The following is a 20431-nucleotide window of genomic DNA, read 5'->3' on the forward strand; positions in this document are numbered from 1 at the left end:
TCATTTTTCTTCCTGCCCTCATCAAAATGGAACAAACCAAAAGACTATTCCATTTAAGTAAAATCGATGTGTGCCATTTTTCTTACATCAGAAAATGACAACAAGAATATCACCTGAAAACTTTAAAACGACCTGAACTAACAAAGAAAGGTGAATGTCAGGCACACCCAGGTGGACAGTAAGGGAGGTTAAAAAAAACAAACTCCAAAGCTCATTGTTTAGAGAACAGCAGCAAATAGTGCAATCATAACATATCCATATTAACAACTACTTCTTTTTTGAAGAAGTAGTTGTTAATACTACTACTACTAACTACTTCGTTTTGAACACATCTTTGCCAAGTATGCCAAATATGGTCAATATTTCGCAGGGTATTTTAAGAGGAACAGTTTGATCCTTTCCTTAGACCTCACTCTTCCGATTTGGAGAATCAAGTTACCCAAAAAAACACAAGGAAGATGAAACAAATCCAAAATTTTATGATAATTAACTTTTTAGGAATTTATTTCACAGAGCAGTGAGTGGTTGATCATGACATAAACAGAGTCTGGAGGTTTCCACTGGATCGCCCAATATGATAAAACTAATTTCTAATTACCACAAGTTTGGTTTAAATTAGTGTAAAAACTGTATCCAAAACAGAAAACGCATATATACAGTATATACAAACATACCTCGGATCAACAAATATCGGCTGACTGGCGTGTAGGTTGCAGCAGGATGTGAAGTATTGATTTATTTGTTGCAGATTGCTTTATGTCTACATGAATTAGACACAGCTTACCACGTAATTTGGAAATTTGCTATTGAAAGTCCTTAAACTGGTCATTTATTGAGATATATGTAAAGAACCATACAGCATTTTTAAGCTAGCTGCATCCGTCTGTATGTCTGCTTCAAACGAACCGGAAGTAGCCGCAATTAAGCTTGTTTTTGGTAACATAAGTCTAACAAACTGCAAACCTCTGTGGTACATCTTCATTTTAAGACCGGATTAGTAGAGTAACCCAATATTTCTGCCCCACTTCACCGTGTTTGGACAAGGTTTAGAGTAGTAACACGGCAGCATCAGATAGCTGCTGCCACCCGAAACCACTGGCCCTCTGCAGTGTTTACATCCAACAGTAACAAGTCTTTGCAAAGCTGTCCAGCTCGGTGTTTACTTTGGTTGGCTCTCCTTTTGCAGAATCAAAACAAATCATCCGGAATCCGCCGCCGCAAGGGCCGCGCTAGTTTTTGAAGGCCCCGTAGCGGCTTGCCTTGCTAATGAAGTTCTTGAGCAGGTCATGATCCATGTCCCCAAAGGCCTGGGTCTGAGTGACAGCCGTTAGATGGTTGACACAAAACTTGAAGCAGAACTCCTCCAGGTCCTAAAAACGAAGAGGGCTATGTAATGAGTGCTGAGGACTAAAGTGACTAGAGGCTACTGTGCAGGACCCCCCTGCCAACGCACTGCAGTGATCTTACCCGAGCCTCATACTTGACGGCGGCAGAAAGCAGAGTGATGGCGTTCTCTTCAGAGATGCCCCTCTTGATTGTTTCCTGACACAATCTTTTGAGTCTTGTCTCTCGATAAAACGAGGCTAAGTCAAGTAACCCTGCAAACAGGAGGGAAGAAAAAAAAAACAGTATCTGAGTATATTTAGAACTTTTTTTTTTTACGAAGAAACAGAAGTACTTATATCCCTTATGGCACAATCGCATATTAAATCTCTGTATTTTATTGACATTTAATAGGAAAGACAAACACAAAAAGTATTGCTTCATTGTGAAGTGTGAGGAAATGGATTTACACTTTTTTCTAAAGACAAAATCTGGAAAGTGTGGCATGCATTTCTACTCACCCACCTTTTACTGTGATGCCCCTAAATAAAATCCACTGCAATTCCTTTCAGCAGTCCCTTTTTTCGTAAATATCCCTCTGCTTAACATTTTTTTTAAAGGCACTATACTTGAATTTATTTTTGTCTGGTTCAGAAAAATGCTTTTTACACATTGTATTCAGAGCTAAAAGACGTAAATTGATAATAAGAACTGACTAATTGATTGCGTGATCGAGCGAGTCCAGTCCTCTGTCAATGGCACAACGAGATGCGGAGCCATTGCAAAACAGCAGCTCCCCCAGTGCGTGCACGACAGCGTATGTTAACAGAACAGCATGGCTTGCATGTAAGTGTTGCCCATTCACATAGGAAAATATCATTTACCCGAGATGTAGTCTTTTATGTCAAAGAAAACTAATAAAAGTCCCTCGATGAAGCCTTGTTTCCTCCAGAGGATGAGCTTGAGGCTGTGTTTAGTCTTGTGCATGTCGAAGGTTTCTCATTGGAAAAACACCCTTGGGGCGGGGCTTGCAATTCAAACTAAACTGTTCTCCTCACTCATAGTTCGAGTTCGTGCTGAATCAAGCATAGTTCCGTTAAACCACATTTTGCGACACTGGTCGCCTCAATTTATAGAAACCACACAGAAAATGGGCAGAAAGTGAAGAGGGGCAAAAAGCAAAGGTTTCAAAGAGCGAAATCAAACCCCAGACAGCTGCATAGGGACAGAACAGCCTCCATGTATGGAGCACCTGCTCCATCACTAATCCACTTGCCGCCTCCAAGTGTGTGTTCTTTAATCTCTGTATAAATACAGCTGTTCTGTGGAGAACTCAGAGGTAAGGCTTACCTGCAAAACACTACTTGTAACGGAAAGCTAATATTCCATATAATAAACTTTGAGACTCCAATGAAGCTCATTTGTCAGACTGAAAGCATCTTTTCAAAATAATAACCTTTAAGCAGGTTTTAAATATACTATACTATATAATATAATGAATGTATATAATATGTTTCACTTAGCTAATTTAGTTAATTTAATAGAATGATTGGTTGAATATGTCTGTATATTCCCTCACATATGCATACATGGTGACAGCAGCACAATGCTGTGAGACACCTTTGTTCAGCAGCAGCAGTAAAGCTGGTCAGAGAAAATGGGAAGATGGATGTATGAGGAAATCCTGAAGGAAAAACCTACTTGAGGCTGCTAAGGACTTGAGATTGGAGTGTAGGTTCAACCTCCAGAAGGACAACCACCCTAAAGATGCAGCCTAAACATTACAGTGGAATGGTTTAGTTTGATAGAAATTCACGAGTTAGAATGGTCCTAAATCTAAATCTTAATGTGAATATGGGGCAACACTTGAACATTTGCCGTTTATAGATGCTGTCTTTACAATCTGAAAGAGCTTGAACTGTTAATAAAAAGAAGAATGAGCAAAAACGTCAGTCTTTAGAAGGGCAAAGCTAGTGGAGAAACAAAAAAAAAAAAACCTTGCAGGTGTAATTGTAAAGTGTACTCTAAAAAGCATTTATTTCGGGGGGCTAAACACAAATGTATGCCACACTTTTCACATTTTTATTTGTAAAAAAATCAAAAGCAAGTATTTAATTCATAGTTTCGCATAGTTCTATTCTGTGTTGGTCTATCAAAGCGGTCAGCAAACTTTAAAAACAAAGAGCGATTATTGTCCTAATGAATGCAGAACAGAATTTGCTTAGAGTTGCAAAATCTAAAAAAAAGTTATTACTTATCAAGTTGTGCAAGATCGTACTGTATATTTGTATTTGCCGTTTTGGATTTAGATTAAAGAAACACATCAAAGCAACAACCCCACCCCCCCCCCCCCCCAAAAAAAAAAAAAAAAAAAAAAAAAAAAAAAAACACTGAGGCCTAAATCTTTACAGTATTCCTTGCACCATTGGAGGGATTCTACTTTCAAAAAATAAAACAAAACTGGCAGACATTGCTTGAGAACATGTAAAAAATATGTTTTTATGCTAATTTCAAAATAATTTTTGACCAAAGTTCATAAAGTTGATGTGGGCCGCTTAAGGAGCCACATGCAGCTTGTGATTCACTGGCTGGACGCCCCTTGTATACTACATACAATCAGAATAAAAAAAAAACACAGGGTTTGTGGGTACAATGTGGCAAAATCTAAAAAGCTCAATGAGTATAAACACAGTGTCAATCCGCTTGTAAAGAACATCGCTCCAAAGTTTATGCTTACCAATAGCATCCTCTGGTGGCAGGTTAATATTGTCTGTGTAGAGATACTCCAGGAAGGCTCTGTACACTAGATACGAGAACTGGTGAATTTCTATAACATCTTCGTCTGTTTCATTCAACAAAGCACGGAAATGCTCACACCTAGAGAGAGAGAGGGGGGTGGGGGGGCAGACTATTATTATTACGACATGACTAAAGATAGCAGACCAGTAACTGAGCCTTTGTTTGCTTATCTGTTAAAAATTGCATAAACATCACAGCTGTTCACGAGTCAATGCTCAGTCCGATTATTCACAAGACTCCAGTTTGCCTCAAGATCAAACCAATTCCAAGACTTCACAAGACCAAACACAAAGGGATCACAGCAGGGTGCGGGACATTCCGAAGCCTAAAGGACATCAAAGTCATATAAAAAAAAAATCCTTTAAAAAAAGAGTCAGCAGTACGAGAGGAGTAATATCAGGGCAGAAAAAATTACAAGCATTTAAAAATGCAAAATGATAAGGAAAGAAAGCTAAAAAAAAAAAAAAAAACATATGAAAGCATGCAAGGGGAAGACACCATATAAGTCCAGGGATTCTGGGACAGTTTTACAAAAAGCAGACGTGCCTTGATTATTTCTGAATCGTTCCTAGATAAGTTGTCTGCTTAGATTTGGCCAAATGCAGCTAACATGATTAGACGGGAGGTGGAATGTGAAAACGCAAACTGACAAGGCAAATTGTCAAAGCTATTTGTGGTGCTAAATGTGTGAAAATCTGACTTTCTGCTTCCAGTTACGTAAATTAGACCCGGAGCAATTAGCATCACTATCTCAAAAAAAAGAGCTGTTTGTGTTACACAGACTGTGCAAAGAAAAACATAAACAAAAAAAAAAAACACATCTACTAGAACCTTTCAGTAATTTTGGTGGAAAAGAAAACTCACAGAATAAGCCTTCGGATTTGGACCGAGACGAACGACGAGGAAGTAGCAAGCAGGCCCACAGACAGCACAGATCCTAGTACAACCGTCTTGTTTTTACTGTGATAACACTACAAGCTAGTGTCATATATTTTTAGGCCTTTTTTATTAATTTTACAATCTGATACATTTCTAACACCATTTAGCGCCGTTATATCTCCGAATGAATCAGTTAGAGCAGCACCATAACACTGTCTTTTACAATTCGCAGCAATAACTTTATTGTAGTGTGATTTGTCATTTTTAAATAACAAATAGGGTCATGGCCCGGAGTCCACTCTTCATTAGAAATAACACATGAAAACAGTTTTTTCTGTCTTTTATCCCTTTTTGCATCAGCTGTATTTGCGACTGATATGACGACAACCGCAATCTTATGTCAAAGTACACGCAAATCTCTCCGAAACGCTGGACTAGACTGACGTGTTTGTGTCTGCATGTGTATTTAGTGATAAAATGAAGAAAAAAGTATGTGAAAGGCAGTTGCAAAAACTCCTGGAGATTGCACTGCTATAGAAATTATCTTCTGATGTTGTCACGGCAAAAGTAGGGCTGTTTGCTGTAGTCAATCATCAGATATCTCTATGTACCTTTCAAGGTCGTACTAGCTAGAAAAAAAAGGTCAATAAATTACAACAATTTTGTTACTAATGCAACAAGGCGATATCGTTTGGTAAATATTCCAATGACAATATCCGTTGCTATTTTCCTCCCTTCTCGCTTTCTCCCTGTCCTTCCTTTGCTCTGTGGCCTTTAGCATTTTGGGTAATGCCATTTGTGTCCGGTGTGAGCCTCTGCTGGCGTGCACTGCAAAAACGGAACTAAAAATAAGTCACATTTTCTTGAAATGTATTTATTTATCCTTGATTTCAGCACGTAAATAAGATAATTTGCCAATGGAATAAGATTTTTGCGCTTAAAATAGGTTATCTTATTTTAGGGGTCAAAATACTCATACCATTGGCAGATCATCTTATTTGAATGCTCATTTCAAGGACAAATAAACTAATTTCAAGAAAATTTGACCTATATTTAGTTTTGTTTTTGCAGTGTGACCCTCTGTCCAAGTGGCTAAATATTACAAGAAAAATGCAAGTTCAAACAACTTGGAATATATCAGCCAACGTTTACTGCACTGTACGCAGTGATTTTGCAGTTGCTAATCATTTCAGCGCCGCATGAGCAGGCAGCTTGTTCGAAAAGCTTCCACTCCGTCCTGAATTTTTCTTTTTGAAAACCTATTTTTTTTTTTTTAGATACAAGATTTCTTTATTGTCTCCCTTGGGAAAAATTATTTCTGGAGAGGGAAATACCGCTACAACCACGACAACAAACAAAACCTTAACATGTCCGTCATAGAAGGGAAAAAAAACAACACGTTAATTCATAAAAGATCAATAAAACTCTCGTCACAACATCAGCAACCTATCATCTTCGCACACTCTGACTCACAACCATTCATATTCAGAACTATTCATCAACAGGCCCTCAGAGGCCTTCTGTCTTCTAGTTCATCCTTCTTTTTTTAAATCATTAATGAGGTTTAGAGGCAGAAGGATGAATTCATTCAAACACATCGGCTGTGTTTACGGAGCAGGACCCTGTACTGTCTTCCTAATTTCCATAAAATGCATTCAGGGACCACAAATCTTATCCACTGTAGCTCTTTGGACTTATTGTGTGTTCATGTTTTTTTTGACCTTACTCGTAGACGGGAACCGTTTTTTTTTTTTTGGACACTAGTGTTTTGTCTTTTTTAATGATACTTCTGTTCGCAGACCGCGTCAACTGCCACACCACCCTTGTTTACACCAGAGATGAGTTTTTATTTCTTGCTAGCTCCGCTTTGCCCCCTCCACCAAGCGACTAGATATTCCCCATGAGAAGGAAGAGATGTGGACGTGGCTAACAGCGCTAACTCCTGACAGACACATAAACGTGAACAGCTTCCATTTACGCAGCGGCGACAGAACCAACCAGTAGCGGAAAGGAGAAAGCAGGGGTCTGGCTGTGTGTGAATAATAGATGGTGTAACTGTGGGCATTTAATGATATTAAAGAGATACTCTACAGTAAGAACATTGAGCTGCTAGCTGTTAGCATGAGGTTGGATTAGTTACAGCGGGAGTTTACACATTATGTTATTAGGGTGTAAGTCCCCCCTCGGCTAATGCAGCAACAGCCAAATATGTTAACAGGCTGTTTTTCTGGTCTCTGGTATGTTAATCATGTCTCCCTGTCCTCCACTTTCCCACCTTCACCCAGTATGTTGCCTGCCACACCACACACAATAACATGCTGCACTCAGTGTATGCCAACACCAAGGCAGCACACAGTTCATCACCATCTCCCCTGGGGGCCTCAGATCGCGACCTGGTTCATCTCCAGCCCGTTTATAAACCACTTGTACAGAGATGACGAGCGAGACACACACAGTGAAGAGATGGTCTGAGGAGCCTGAAGAAGCTCTTAGGGGCTGTTTTAGCTCCACTGTGTGGGAACAGCTCTGTACTCCTCAGGGAGAGGATATTAGCAGCGTTGTGGATTACATTAGCTTCTGTGCGGACCCCACAGTGCCACTCATGAAGGTACGACATTTCAGTAACAGTTCCTGGATCAACGCTGAAATCAAGGCTCTTCTCAAGGAGAAGAAGAGAGCATTTAAATAAGGAAGAAGGAGCTGAGAGCTGCACAGAAGGAACTGAAAATGAAAATCAGGGATGAAAGAAAACATCTACAAAAAGGAAGATGGAGGACCAGCTGCAGCAGAACAACGTCATGCATGGTGTTGTATGTTGTAGAAGCATCTTATTTAGAGCTGAGAGGAAGCGGTTAGATAAGCTCACTAGGAAGGCCAGCTCTGTCCAAGGATGCCCCCTCAAACAGAAGAGCTTCAAAAATAATAACATCACTGCCGGTCAATCTCTCCCACCCCATCCATGAAGCTGTTGCAGAACTGGAGAGCTCCCTAAGTGACAGACTAGTGCATCCTAGATGCACAATAAAGTGTTATCCTAGATCCTTCCTCCCAGTGGGCTTTATAACCATCAAGCTCCCAACAAACTTACACACAATATGTGTTTACATCCCTCCTGTCATTTCTTGTAAACAGGCTATTGTTGTTTTCATGCACAAATATACATGTGCATTGTGTAGATTTCCTAAATCACCCTGCTTGTATATTTCTTTTAATCAGAGTATGCTATTTTTAATACTGTACAGCATTATTTTTCTCATGTTTTAAATTTGTCCTTACTGAACCGTCTCTTATTGTTATTTGATTATATTTTTTTTACCTTTGCATGTATCTGCATGCTTCCATTTGCCTCTCACTTTGCTGCAGATACACCGGAATTTCCCCACTCTGGGACAATAAAGGTTATTTCTGTTCTCTGTTGTATTGTGATGATGAAATATTTGCAATATACTGTGCAGCCTTCGCATCAATGTCCTTTTATTGCTTCTATAGCTTATTGATGTGATGAAACAATAGCAAGGTTAATATAAAATAATATTACTCTTGTACGGGACTACACGTGCTTTAAGCTAACACTCGACTGGAGGACCAAAACTCAAGCTGTGTATTAGCAGAGGACGAGCAGCCTATTTTCTGAAGATGTGCAGATGCTTTCATGTTTGCTGTAAGGTGTTGCAAATCTTCTTCACGTCTGAGCTAGAGAGGGTTCTGAGGGGTGGTCCGCTGTGGGAGCAGCCTCAGTGTCAATAATAACCCACATAAACCTGAAAGAATCATGGGAGGCAGCCCGGAGACGTCTGTGCAAGGAAGGAACGTGAGATTACCAAACAAACAATCCGTCACATCTGCTCCATGACGCACCACAGGGACGGCCGAGCTCGATCCAACGTCTCCACCGTCATAAAGAAAGCTTCAGGAGAATCGTTTCTACAATTCACAGCAACAACTCGCCTCTGTGTAGCAGGCCAATGCAGTATTGCACTTTCCATCAAATGCACTCTTATAGCAAATATGCACATTATTAGGCCATCAATTGTACATCTACTGTTTGTTTTTTTAACTTTTAGGATGTTTTTTTACTTCTTTAAAACTGGCTTAGTGCTTTTCACTGTACAGCTGTCTTCACAGAGATTTATAGCAAGAATATCTTTGGAAAAATTATACAATATTAAGCACACGTGATTAAGAACACGTGTCATGTTTGCCTTTGGACTTTTATCATCTTTATACTTTCAGAGAGTAAAATATCTCAAATATTTTAGCTCACAACCTTTTTCAATCTTTGTTGTGCTACTTTAGACACAAAAATCAACAGACTCTTTCCTATCCAAACTGTCTTTAACAAGTTATTTCCATGCGATATAGTCAGAGTAGAGTTTTTTTTGCCACAGGCACTATTTGTGTGAGCAAATGTACTTTGTTGACTGTGCAGACAGTCCGGCTCCTTCCTCCTGACAGTGCAAAAGAGCAAGAGACTGGAATGCACACACTGTGTGTTCAAGTGTGGTTATAAAAAGAAACACGGGAAACAATAGGCCGCTCTCCGCTTCCCTGTTAATGACAGGGAACACTGTCCAGCTTATACCATTTAAATATAGGAGTTCACGTTCAGTTTGCTTTTAAAGAAGGTGTGCTCCGCTTTTTTTTTTGTTTGTTTTGTTTGTTATAATGGATGTAAAAGCATTCAACTCAGTAATATCCATGAGCAATTATCTTCTTCAAATTTCAACCCCCCTGTGTTGAGGCAATATGTTTCATAATTTGGAAGCAAGAAAAAAAAAACATCTGAACTTTCATGTGACCAAAACGAATGTCTGGAAGGACGACAAAAAAGGAAAAACAAGTTCTTAAAGGAGAAGTCCGGTCAACAAAGAAAACTCAGTGGATCATTAGCTATACCTAAAACTAATACGTTCATGGTGATTTAATGAATTTAGCGTTAACCAATAAGAAAATAAAGGCATAAATTGTCGTCTCGATCACAGTGTATGGGGGCGGCCATTGTTGCCCAAATATGGGCAATAATGGCCACCTGACATCACATCCTGTGACGTAATGTTGCGGTAAGGCACTGCGCTCTACAAGCTAATTCAATAGGAACTGTTGGACACAGCTGCGATCAACAACAATTATTTTGGATTTCGAGAGGACGTCACCATTGAAATTCGCAAGACCTATTGTTGAAGCACAATGCTCAAGTGCATGGCAGTTGATGTTCCAATACATCGGGTTAAAATGAAAAAAAAAACATTATTTTTTTCACCTTTCCAATTCATGATCCAATACGGGTTCTTTTGTTGGATTGCCAACTTGAAGAGGGAGGATTTGCCATCGAACTCCTGGCCAGAGAGAAAACACGTCGTCTGTAGCCAACATTTCGAAGAAGAATGTTTTCAAGATGACATGAGAGCGAGACTTTTCGGAAGGTTTTTCTTTTTTATAATGTAGAATTTGCGGGGACATTTGGTTACCCGACCAGAGCGGTGGAGTGATATGACACACTTGGAAAGAATGCGTACTGTTGCGAAGCCCACGTATTTTATGCGACTTTGGTCTTATTTTTTCTGAAGTCGCTTGTAAATTTAATGAGTTGCTCGTTGCAAGTTTGTTGGGCTTGTTTCTGAAAGTGAAGTCGCTTGTTTTGACTCTAAACTAAGTGACGCTGAAATATCCCTCCGCCTCATAACGCGCTGGACCTCATCCTGACAGGAGCAGAGAGAAAACTCAGAAAGAGCCGATCTGCCCGTATTTTCTGCAGTTTACGGTTGCTAATTGCTATAACTGATAACTGCTGAAAGTAGATTAGGCGGTGCAGATCACCATTTTGAGCAGAGATTGGTTCTAAAGTTGAGTTTTTACTCCCTGATAACATTGCAGAACCCAACCCATAAACCCGTACTTTAATGCTTATTTGTTGTCTTTTTATGTCTCTAAAATGTAAGATTAGTATTACTTTAAATGTAAATGCTTAATACCATGTCTATCTTTGTTTAAGAGGTAAAAAAAATATTTTGGCATGAAACGGGTAGTTATTTACAAGGGGACAGATAGGGCATTGGGACTTGCTCGACAGCCGATCCCGCAACCTGACATCACAAACTGGAGGTGGCAGTACTGTTCTTCACCAAGATGGATCTATCTATCTATCTATCTAATTAAAAAAGCTTATCATTATTGAATAGTATGTAATCATTTTATATTTAAAGTACTTTCACCAGTTTGAATTCTGATTTTGACCGGACTTCTCCTTTAAAGCTGTAACAGTACCATAGCATTGAAGATGACGACCTGAAAAACAGTTTCGGTTTTAGCACATTTTTCATGAAGCAAAAGCGTTTGTAATTGTGTGGAAGCAAACAAGGATAAAATACCATCCAAATAAAATCACAAATAATAGATCTTTGATCTTTGAAATATAAGAACTCTAGTCCTTACACTTTTCGGCGAATAACAGGCCCTAGACTAATTCAAAGAAAACCTGATGAATAAGTTTAATATGCAAAAAGCATGAAGGGAATCAGCCATTAACCAAACAAAAGTTTGGTTTTTCCTACCTGATCTTCAGAAGAGCTTTGTGGACATAGATGCACTTCCCATCAACTAAGAACTTGAGGTCAGAAATCTCTGGACTGTCAAACTCCTTCTTCAAAGACTGGGCGACTGTCAGGTAGTCATCTCCATCTGGCAAAAAACAAAACAAAAAGTCACTTCTAATGTTTTTATGTGTGTTTTTACAGCGATACATAGATACTTTTTTTTTTTGTATAGGAACATGAAGCCATGCACTAAAATTAGGTTCACAGGGCTTTTGGAAGAAAAACAGCCCCACAGGATCACAAATCCTCCACCATACATAAGTGTGGGCATGAGACGCTCTTCCATGCATTCACCTTTTTTTCCCTTCAGGTCAAGCCCACCTAACTTGGTGATTCCAAAACACCAGACATACTTGCAGTTCTATACCAGTAGACTTTGTACATTTAGTTTCACTTCCCCTTCCATCTTCCTCACTGTGAGTGAGATAAATAAAAAGCAAAACTCCATCAGATGATGTTACCAATAAGCTGAGGTGGGTGATTTTGGTAAAAACAATAGTTTCTTAGCTTCATTATCGTCCACAACAGAACACAAACTGAAATTCACACCCCAGAAAGCTGAGTTCATGTAAACACCTGCTTGACACAGAGAGGAAACAGGATTTCCTGTTTATTTCTTACACCACTTCCAGGAATTTGCACTTATGACACAAAAACATGTGCCTCCTGAAAGAGTATCTCTAACAGGTCAAAAGGTTAAACACGACTATTGCAACAATTCTAAGTATTCAACAAAAAAATCCCTTAATTATTGAGGAGTACTGGTCCCCAGGGGACCCTTCTTCTAACAAGTCAAAAGGGGAAATACTGCAATGAGAACAATTTTAAGTATTCAGCTAAATCCCTAAATAATTCAGAACCGTGGACATCTTGGAGCCTGTTTTTCTTTCAACAATCTTTCTGTTTCCGCCGTAGTCTTACCCACTGAGAGGAGGTGCCATGTGACGGCTGGCGTAGCGAAGCAGGCAAACACGTCATCCGTGCTGCTGAAGTGGGTGAGGTGAGGGCTGGACACGGCCTGACCTCGACACTGACCCCACATCAGAACCTGCCCGCTCTGCGTCTTGGCAGCTGACGTGTGGCTGGTGTGACACGCAGCCACCTCCACCATCCTGGACAGAAAATCAGGAGTCCAACCTGACTGGAGCTTCTAACACCAGGAGAGCAGGTCAAAACTCACAGTACTCACAGCAAAAGTAGTCACACACCTTCAGCTTATTTTTATTGTTTCACATTGTAGTTACTAACTTGAATGTATTTTTGTTGGGATTTTATGTGATAGACCAACGCAAAGCAAAGTTTAATTGTAAAATGGAAATATTTCATTTTAAAACCCTAAAAGAAGTGACTTCTGCTGCTACCACACCCGAATATATGTCAATACACACACGTATAAGCCACAGTGAATGTACAGAAGACATCCTCTGCCTTATTTCTTTTTGTATTTTTTTCTTTCTTTTTGCTTTTTCTTACCTACTCCTTTGAGCCATGGCATAACGAGGACATACTGTGTATATATTTGATGCACCTCGTCCTACTTGACTCCTCTTTCCTATGACTACTGATTACTGAGCCGATGTGACATGTGAATTTCTCCAATGTGAAATCAATAAAGCTTATCTTATCTTATCTTAAAAAAATGGATAATATTGAAAAGTTTGCAATGCCTTTGTGGTCACACCCACCCTTTGCTGCAATTATATCCGCAAGTCTTGACGGTATGGCTCTACTACCTTTGCACAACTAGAGATGGGATTTTTTGCCAATTCTTCTTTGCAAAACTCTCGATTTATTGATTTAGACCTCCACATTGACTAAACTGTGCCACTGCAGCTCAGGCTATATGTTTGGGGTTGCTGCCCTGCTGGAGGGTAAACCTATGCAATGGTTTTAGGTGTTTTGCAGCATATAGCATACACACTGAATCGATGCTTCTAATTTCATTCATCGTCGCACAATCTTAATCACCTTGCCTGTCCCACCTGAGAAACAGCATGCTTAGAACATGACGCTGTTGCCACCGCGTTTCATTGTTAGTACGGTGTCTTCAGGTCGATGTTCTGTGTTAGTTTTACTCCACACACAACAATTTTTCATGCAGACCAGAAGGTTTCTACTCCTTCTCTCCCAGAGGACAGACTTTTGGAATGCACAGCTTGTAATTGTCCTGTCGGCAGATTCTCCCCCCTGACCAGCGGACGTCTGCAGCTTCTCCAGAGTTACCATGGGCATCTGGGTTGATTCGTTGAATCATCATTTCTTTGCCTGGTCGATCAGTTTGTGTTGCCGCTCATGTCTTGGTGGGTTTCCATTTGTGCCATACTCTTTCTGTTTACAGACAATGGGTTGGGATATTATTCCATAACCTAACCCTGCTTTAAATTTCTCCCTAATGTATTATTTCCGTGACCTGCCTGGGGTTTTCTCTGGCCTTCGTGATGCTGGTTGTTAACTAATGCTCACAGAACAGCTGGGTTTATATATATATACTGAGATCAAATGGCACACTGGTGACTTCAGAAAGAAAATTGTTGCACTGACTTTTATTGCTAAAGGTGGCTGAATACAAATCTATGCCACACATTTCATATTTGATTTTGAAAAGCATGTATTGTCACAATTACAATCTATATGGTGTTTGTCTACAACAGTACATACAAAACCAATAAGACACTTTTGAGGCACTGAAAGAATCATTTTACAGCTAAAACAATTTGTTTGGGGGTTATTAAACCTGCTGTGATTACTTAACAGCACAATGCAAACAATTTACTAACCTTTCCTTGTCTGTATTTATTAGGATGGGGAGAGCTTGGTTGCTTTTATTGCCTGTTCCTAGCTGTCCATAGGAGTTTGCTCCCCAAGCATAAACAAATCCTTCATCCGTAAGTGCCAACGTGTGCGCATATCCACACGCTACCTGAATTTGGAAAAGGGATTTGCATTAATGACAAATACCAAGCACGGGTTTAGAAAAAGTTTATGCTACTCCGGATTCTTACCTGCACGATATTGACACCTTGCAGCGCAGCGATCCTGCACGGCGTCTGCTGATTGCCGTTGTTTCCCAAACCAAGCTGCCCATTGCAGTTGTAGCCCCAACCATAAATCTACAAAAGACAATAGTGAGGCTGCTTCGGACGTGAACAGCAAAACAGTATGAGGTGTTTGGTACTTTATGTTTACGAAAAAATCTTAAGACCACATTGTAAAACGATGTAAAACGCATGGTCACAGTGCCTTGGAAAAAAGGATTTGTACTTCTTGAACCTCTTCACAGTTAGTCACATCTTATCCCACAAATTATCCCTGTTAGAACGACGAAAAATGTCAGTCTCTACATTTGGAGCAACGTACCCTTAAAACAAATAAATATTGTTCTAAATAATGTAGGCTCACAACGAATGCACACTACCACTTGACACCTATGTTGGTCTATTACATAAAACTCACACAAAACAAGTTGAAGTTAGTGGTTCAAGAGGTATAAATACTTCTGCAAGGCCCTTTATGGGGCATGCTGGGTGTTATTCACATATCAGAGCAACGTGTTATGGCACCTCTCCATTGTCCAGGACAGCCATCGAGCAGAGCTGGCCACAGGCTATGTTGTACACTACTTTGTTCTGCAGACAGCTGCTAACCCGACGTGGTGTTGGCTGATTGGCAGTCGACCCAGAACCCACTTGGCCAGAGTTGTTGTAGCCCCACGCATACACCTGGTCACAGATAAAAAGTTCACAGTCCAAAGAAACAGACTAAACACGGGCGGAAAAAAAAAAGTGACAACACAAGAGGGGAAGACTCACCTCTCCATCACTGGTGAGCGCTATGGTGTGGTGGGAGCCACAGGCCACTTCCGTCACCCGCTTGCTGATGAGGTTGGTGGAGACCAGGGCGGGGGTCAGACCATGGTTGGTGGTCCCATTTCCCAGCTGGCTGTAGCCATTGTGGCCCCAGGCAAACACTTCCCCGTCTATACAGCAGCAGGAAAACTTTTATTCGTGTTGTCACAGTGGTTAATATTTTCTAAGCACAAGATAAGAAGTAGTCTAATTCAAGTTATTCCCAGTTGAGGTCCAGCACTGTGCTCAGCAGTTACCACATGCAAACTGATAACATCAGATTAGCAGAGCTTGATGCTCATTAGATGAAAGGAGCATTGCTGTTTTCGGGGAAACGGAAACTGACTTTTAAAAATTTCTTAAGAGAGAAAAACAAATAAAAACACATACGCACAAAAAAAAAAGCCAACAAAGAGGAAACAGAACAACAGGTCATGCAAAAAAAATAATCTTGTCTTGTAATCAGAATTAATGCAATTTTAAGTGGAAGACAAAAAAGGAAATGGAAGACCTTCATGGCTTGTAAAATCAAAGCATATATCTGTCAAACATTTAGAGGGAAATGGTAGTAAAAACAATGCAAAACTATTCATACCCAATGAACCTCATCAGATTTTTTCACATTACAAAAAAATACTTTAATGTATTTTATTGCTCCTTTATGTGATAGACAAACACAAGTATTGCATTACTCTGACGTGGAATAAAAATTTTTTTTTACAGATTAAAAAAAGTGAAATATGTGACATTTGTATTAAACCCCTTTTCTCTGATGCCCATAAATAGAATCCAGCTCAACCAGCCAAGACACTGTAACACTAGCAGAGCTGTCCACAGCACAGGTGGGAGAATTTGTGGATAGGACACCTAATAGTAGTTATCCCCCACAAAGCTGGCCCTTATGGGAGCCTTGCAAGAATGTCACCGCTGAAAGAAAGCCATTAGACGGCCTTTTTGCTTTTCACCAGAAACCATGTCAGAGATGGAGCTTTGTGGGAACATTTCTAAGCTCCATGAACACAGAGTAAACACAGAGTAAACCTGGAAGAAAAACCCGGCAGAGGCTGTAAAACAGTTAGGGCAGGAGAGACAGGTTCACTGGAACAACAGCCCTAAACATCAAGCCAAAGGTACATTAGAACGGTTAGATGAAGGCAAACTCGTGAGTAAGAACGGTCCAGTCAAAGTACAGAAAAAAACCCAAATACAACCTTTCCAATCTCACTGAGGTTGAGCTGTTTTTTTGCAAAGAAGAATGAGTCTCTGGATGTGCTAAGCTCATAGAGGCATACCCCGCAAGAGTCGAAGGTGTAATTGCACCTCACAAATAAGCAACCAGTGAGTTCATCCATCACACAAAACCCTGATATAATACAATGAAGTTTGTGGTTGCAATGAGACAAAACGTGAAAAAGCTCATGGGGCATGAATACGTTTGCGAGGCACTGTAATAAAAAAACCTGTGTTGCTCTATTTGGTCGTGTTTCTATTTCTCTGCCTCCTGTAACAACTTCACCTTGAGGTCAAATAAAGATTTTTCGGAACTATTGTATTGTGAACCGATTACCTGCAGTGGCGATGACCACATGTGGTCCTGTACCATAGCTCAGGGACACAATCTTCTTTCCGCACAAGACATCAATCCTGCGCGGCTCAATGGTGCTTTGAAGGTCTCCGAGGCCTAAGCAGCCGCTACAGTTGGTGCCCAAGGCAAAGACCTGCAAACACCAAACATCACAGCTCAAACGCTGCTCACGCCAACAAATGATGCATATACACACAGATCAGGGTTTATGAACGTTTGCCGTATATTACTGTAATATTTGCCGAGATAGAGATGTGCTAAATTTATCTTTTAAGTTTGTGAAAGTTATATTAAAGAATAAAACTAACTATTTAATTACGTGAATTAATTATTACTATTATTATTATCATTATTATCATCATTATTATTGGTACTAATGCAAAGAAATTATAAACATATGCAAATCAGGGTTTACAGATGTTCTCATACTGTTGTTGCTGGTATATTTTATTGGACAGGTGCTGAAGCTTTCATTATTTTATGTTGTGAAATTTTATCTGAAAATATTCACCTTATTGTTGTTATTAAAGAGGAGGGATTGCTGCAGTCGTCTGGGGTCCTTAGAAAACTTATTACTGACTGAGATGGTAAACAGAACTTGACTGCACTCTTTTGTAACTTGGATCCAATTGGAATCTATGTAATGGACTTTAAATCTCCCCATATGACTGAACTGAATAGACCTTATATTTTAATATACACTCTGGATCTGTTTGTCTTATACAGTGCCTTGAGACTAAATCTATAATGAAATGATATACATAAACTGAATTGAATAATAGTCAGTAATTTAAAAATGCAACTAAAAAATAAAAAAAATGTATCACTAGCAGATTAATTATATGCTGTTTTCAATTGATCAAAATACAACTTTTGTGGCCAAGCTGCTTTGCTTAAAACCACTACCTATTTAATCCATAGGTAGGAATGAACACACATGGATGCACAGATGAGAAATGTGCAGCACATTTCCCCTGGTTAAATATAGAGCATGCTCAGGTATTAGGCTGATATGGCTAAAGATAGTCTCATTCTATCTGCTTATCTCTCTGCCGAGCACTGCCCCTTGATTCAACCGGGAAGCCCAGAGCCTAAAGCCTTGTTTCTGCCTTCACTTGCAGAGAAAAAGGGAACGATCAAATCAATATCCTGAAAGTAGATTATTTCTATCAAGTCGAGCCAGCACCCCTCAGTCCAAACAGCAGGATTAAGGTACCGTGGCTAAAAGCCCAAGCGTTACCTCATCATTAACAGTGACATAGAGAGCTTCGTTTGCAGCACTGCCGAAGACACAAGCCTGCCGAATAAGCCGTAGTTCCTCAGGAGGAAGCAGTGCAAACACTGGCCACTTCCCCACGTCCAGCATGCTACTCAGCTCGGCTGTGATGAGAAAACACGGAGAAAACAGAACATTTAGAGGATTATCATCCAAATAGTTTACCATAATCTGCCATATTCGGGAATCAGACAGGTCTTTTAGAGCATAAACAAATGCAGAATATTTTTTTCTGTCTATCATTTGTAGGAAGCATACATAACATAAAACCTAGGGTACTTCCACAGCATAGCCGAGACTAACCACTTAAAATGTCCAACTCGTGAGTAACATTTCTGTGGATCAAAATACCAAAGATTTTGTGGGTACTTGGAATAGTATATTTGGAGGTAAAAACATAGGGAGCACAATGATTGATCTGCCGGTTTAACAGATTTTCTTTAGCATCTAAATGTCAACAGACTACATGTGGAGCCTTCCAACTACAACTAACTACTGTGTATCACACAGATAATGAATTAAATTTGCTATTACTTGCACCTGCACTAAGACGGTGGGATGTAAACATATTTTGATCATTGTCTAAATGAATATTAGGTCAACCAATTAAGATTTGTTTTTATACTCTTGGTTCCTGCACGTTGTAGTGGTTGGATGGATAAACAGAAATCCAGTCCTGTACACTGTTTTCTTTTTTTAGGGTGAATGGCAATAAAGTGTTTCTTATTCAGATTTTGACGAATGATTTGGATGGATTGAAGAATGCCTGAATGGATGGATGGAAACAACCTTTTTTTTTCCATAGTTATTTTTTCATAGTTCCCAGACCTGGAAAATGCTTCTATCAAATTCTGTACATTTCCAGGCAGCATGGGAACCTTTAATATTTAAAAATGTCCCAAACCGTTCAGTAAATTTTAAAAAAGCTACACCTTTACAATAAAGTGTACGAAAATAAATTCTACAAATAACAACGGGTTAATAGCAACAATTTCATGTGTTGAGGTTTTTTTTTTATCAGCGAGTAGCATCTCTGCTTATTTGCCTTTCCAACTTTTGCAGCAGTTTGTCTGCAAGTTTCTATAGTAATAATGTATTGCTACCATGTAATAATGCATTCATGTCGGTGAAGAATAAAGCGGAAAGCGGCACACGATTGAATGGGACTGATCGAGCAATGTCCAGCTTTAAAACATCCTTATATAGAAAAAAAAATATGTTATGCATACAGAAACCGTTCGGCTGTGGCCTCATCGCTCATAATTTCAAGCTGCATTTAGCATGAACTCGGTCATCTCCCTAGGCATATTAAGCCCAAGGTGTCCCATCATATTAAATGCTAAGGGGGAAAAAACAACAACATAGAAACACAGAATCCGCAACCAACAAGCTAGCAACGATGAAGTGTGCAGCAAAACAGCACAGAGCTTAGCATAAACAGACCTACGGCTGCTGGGAGGGTTTAAACTGTTGACGGTTACCGTGACAGTTGTTGCAGCTACGGTTTGCCCCCAGAAACACTTTTCTTGTTACCAGAAAAACTTAAAACATTGCTGAGGGAATCATGTCGGCAGTAAATGTTGGCTGTCATAGCTAGCTTTGGTCGCTGCATCGCCGCCCAGAAGAAAAAGCAAAACAATCCAACAGTTTCCTTCCTGGAAACTGGTGGTGTGTTCACGGAAGCTCGGAGATGGGGGACTTCGAGACCGAGGAAGCTATTGGAAATACATAAATTTACACTTAAAATGTCATCTTGTCAATCTAAACACTGATTTTCCTATTCTGTATTTTACAGTAGTGGCAAATGTTAAAATATGAATAATTGTTAGCTAATCTAAGTCTTCAAGGAGAAAACAAAGGACGGATATAGGCTAATAGCCTAGAAGTCACATGGCGTAGCAATTTTCTGAGGAGGGATACTGAATTGATGACACCAGTTTTCAAATCTGTACACACTTAAAAAGCGATCAACGAACGGGGTGTATTAGTATAAATTTAGCTACATTTGACCATTGTTTCCATGTTTCCGGAAGCATGCCTCCTACTTCTGGTATTTGGCCAAAAAAGGTCAAACTGCTAATCAGACAGTGAAATACTTGGTCATATACATGTTAAATCCTTATTTCTTCTG

At 39.7% G+C, this 20431-nt stretch overlaps 1 protein-coding gene across 2 annotated transcripts; it reads right to left on the reverse strand.

Annotated features, from left to right (window-relative positions):
- Positions 1-1163: 1163 nt before the first annotated feature.
- On the reverse strand, positions 1164-19936 carry rcbtb2 (regulator of chromosome condensation (RCC1) and BTB (POZ) domain containing protein 2). Of its 2 annotated transcripts, none has more exons than XM_036150024.1 (12): positions 19782-19936; positions 18265-18404; positions 17007-17157; positions 15404-15570; positions 15155-15313; positions 14597-14704; positions 14372-14514; positions 12516-12706; positions 11553-11679; positions 4061-4200; positions 1468-1598; positions 1164-1370 (listed from the first exon to the last, which is right to left on the reverse strand). In XM_036150024.1, exons 2-12 carry the CDS (start codon positions 18388-18390, stop codon positions 1230-1232), a joined length of 1584 nt encoding a protein of 527 aa, XP_036005917.1. In that variant the 5' UTR covers positions 18391-18404; positions 19782-19936; the 3' UTR covers positions 1164-1229. The 2 variants fall into 2 exon arrangements, with proteins under 2 accessions (XP_036005917.1, XP_036005918.1); XM_036150025.1 differs by having other exon boundaries at positions 19744-19821.
- Between the last annotated feature and the right edge of the window lie 495 nt (positions 19937-20431).

Source organism: Fundulus heteroclitus, chromosome 18 (assembly GCF_011125445.2).
Source record: "Fundulus heteroclitus isolate FHET01 chromosome 18, MU-UCD_Fhet_4.1, whole genome shotgun sequence".
In the NCBI taxonomy this organism is placed as follows: domain Eukaryota; kingdom Metazoa; phylum Chordata; class Actinopteri; order Cyprinodontiformes; family Fundulidae; genus Fundulus; species Fundulus heteroclitus.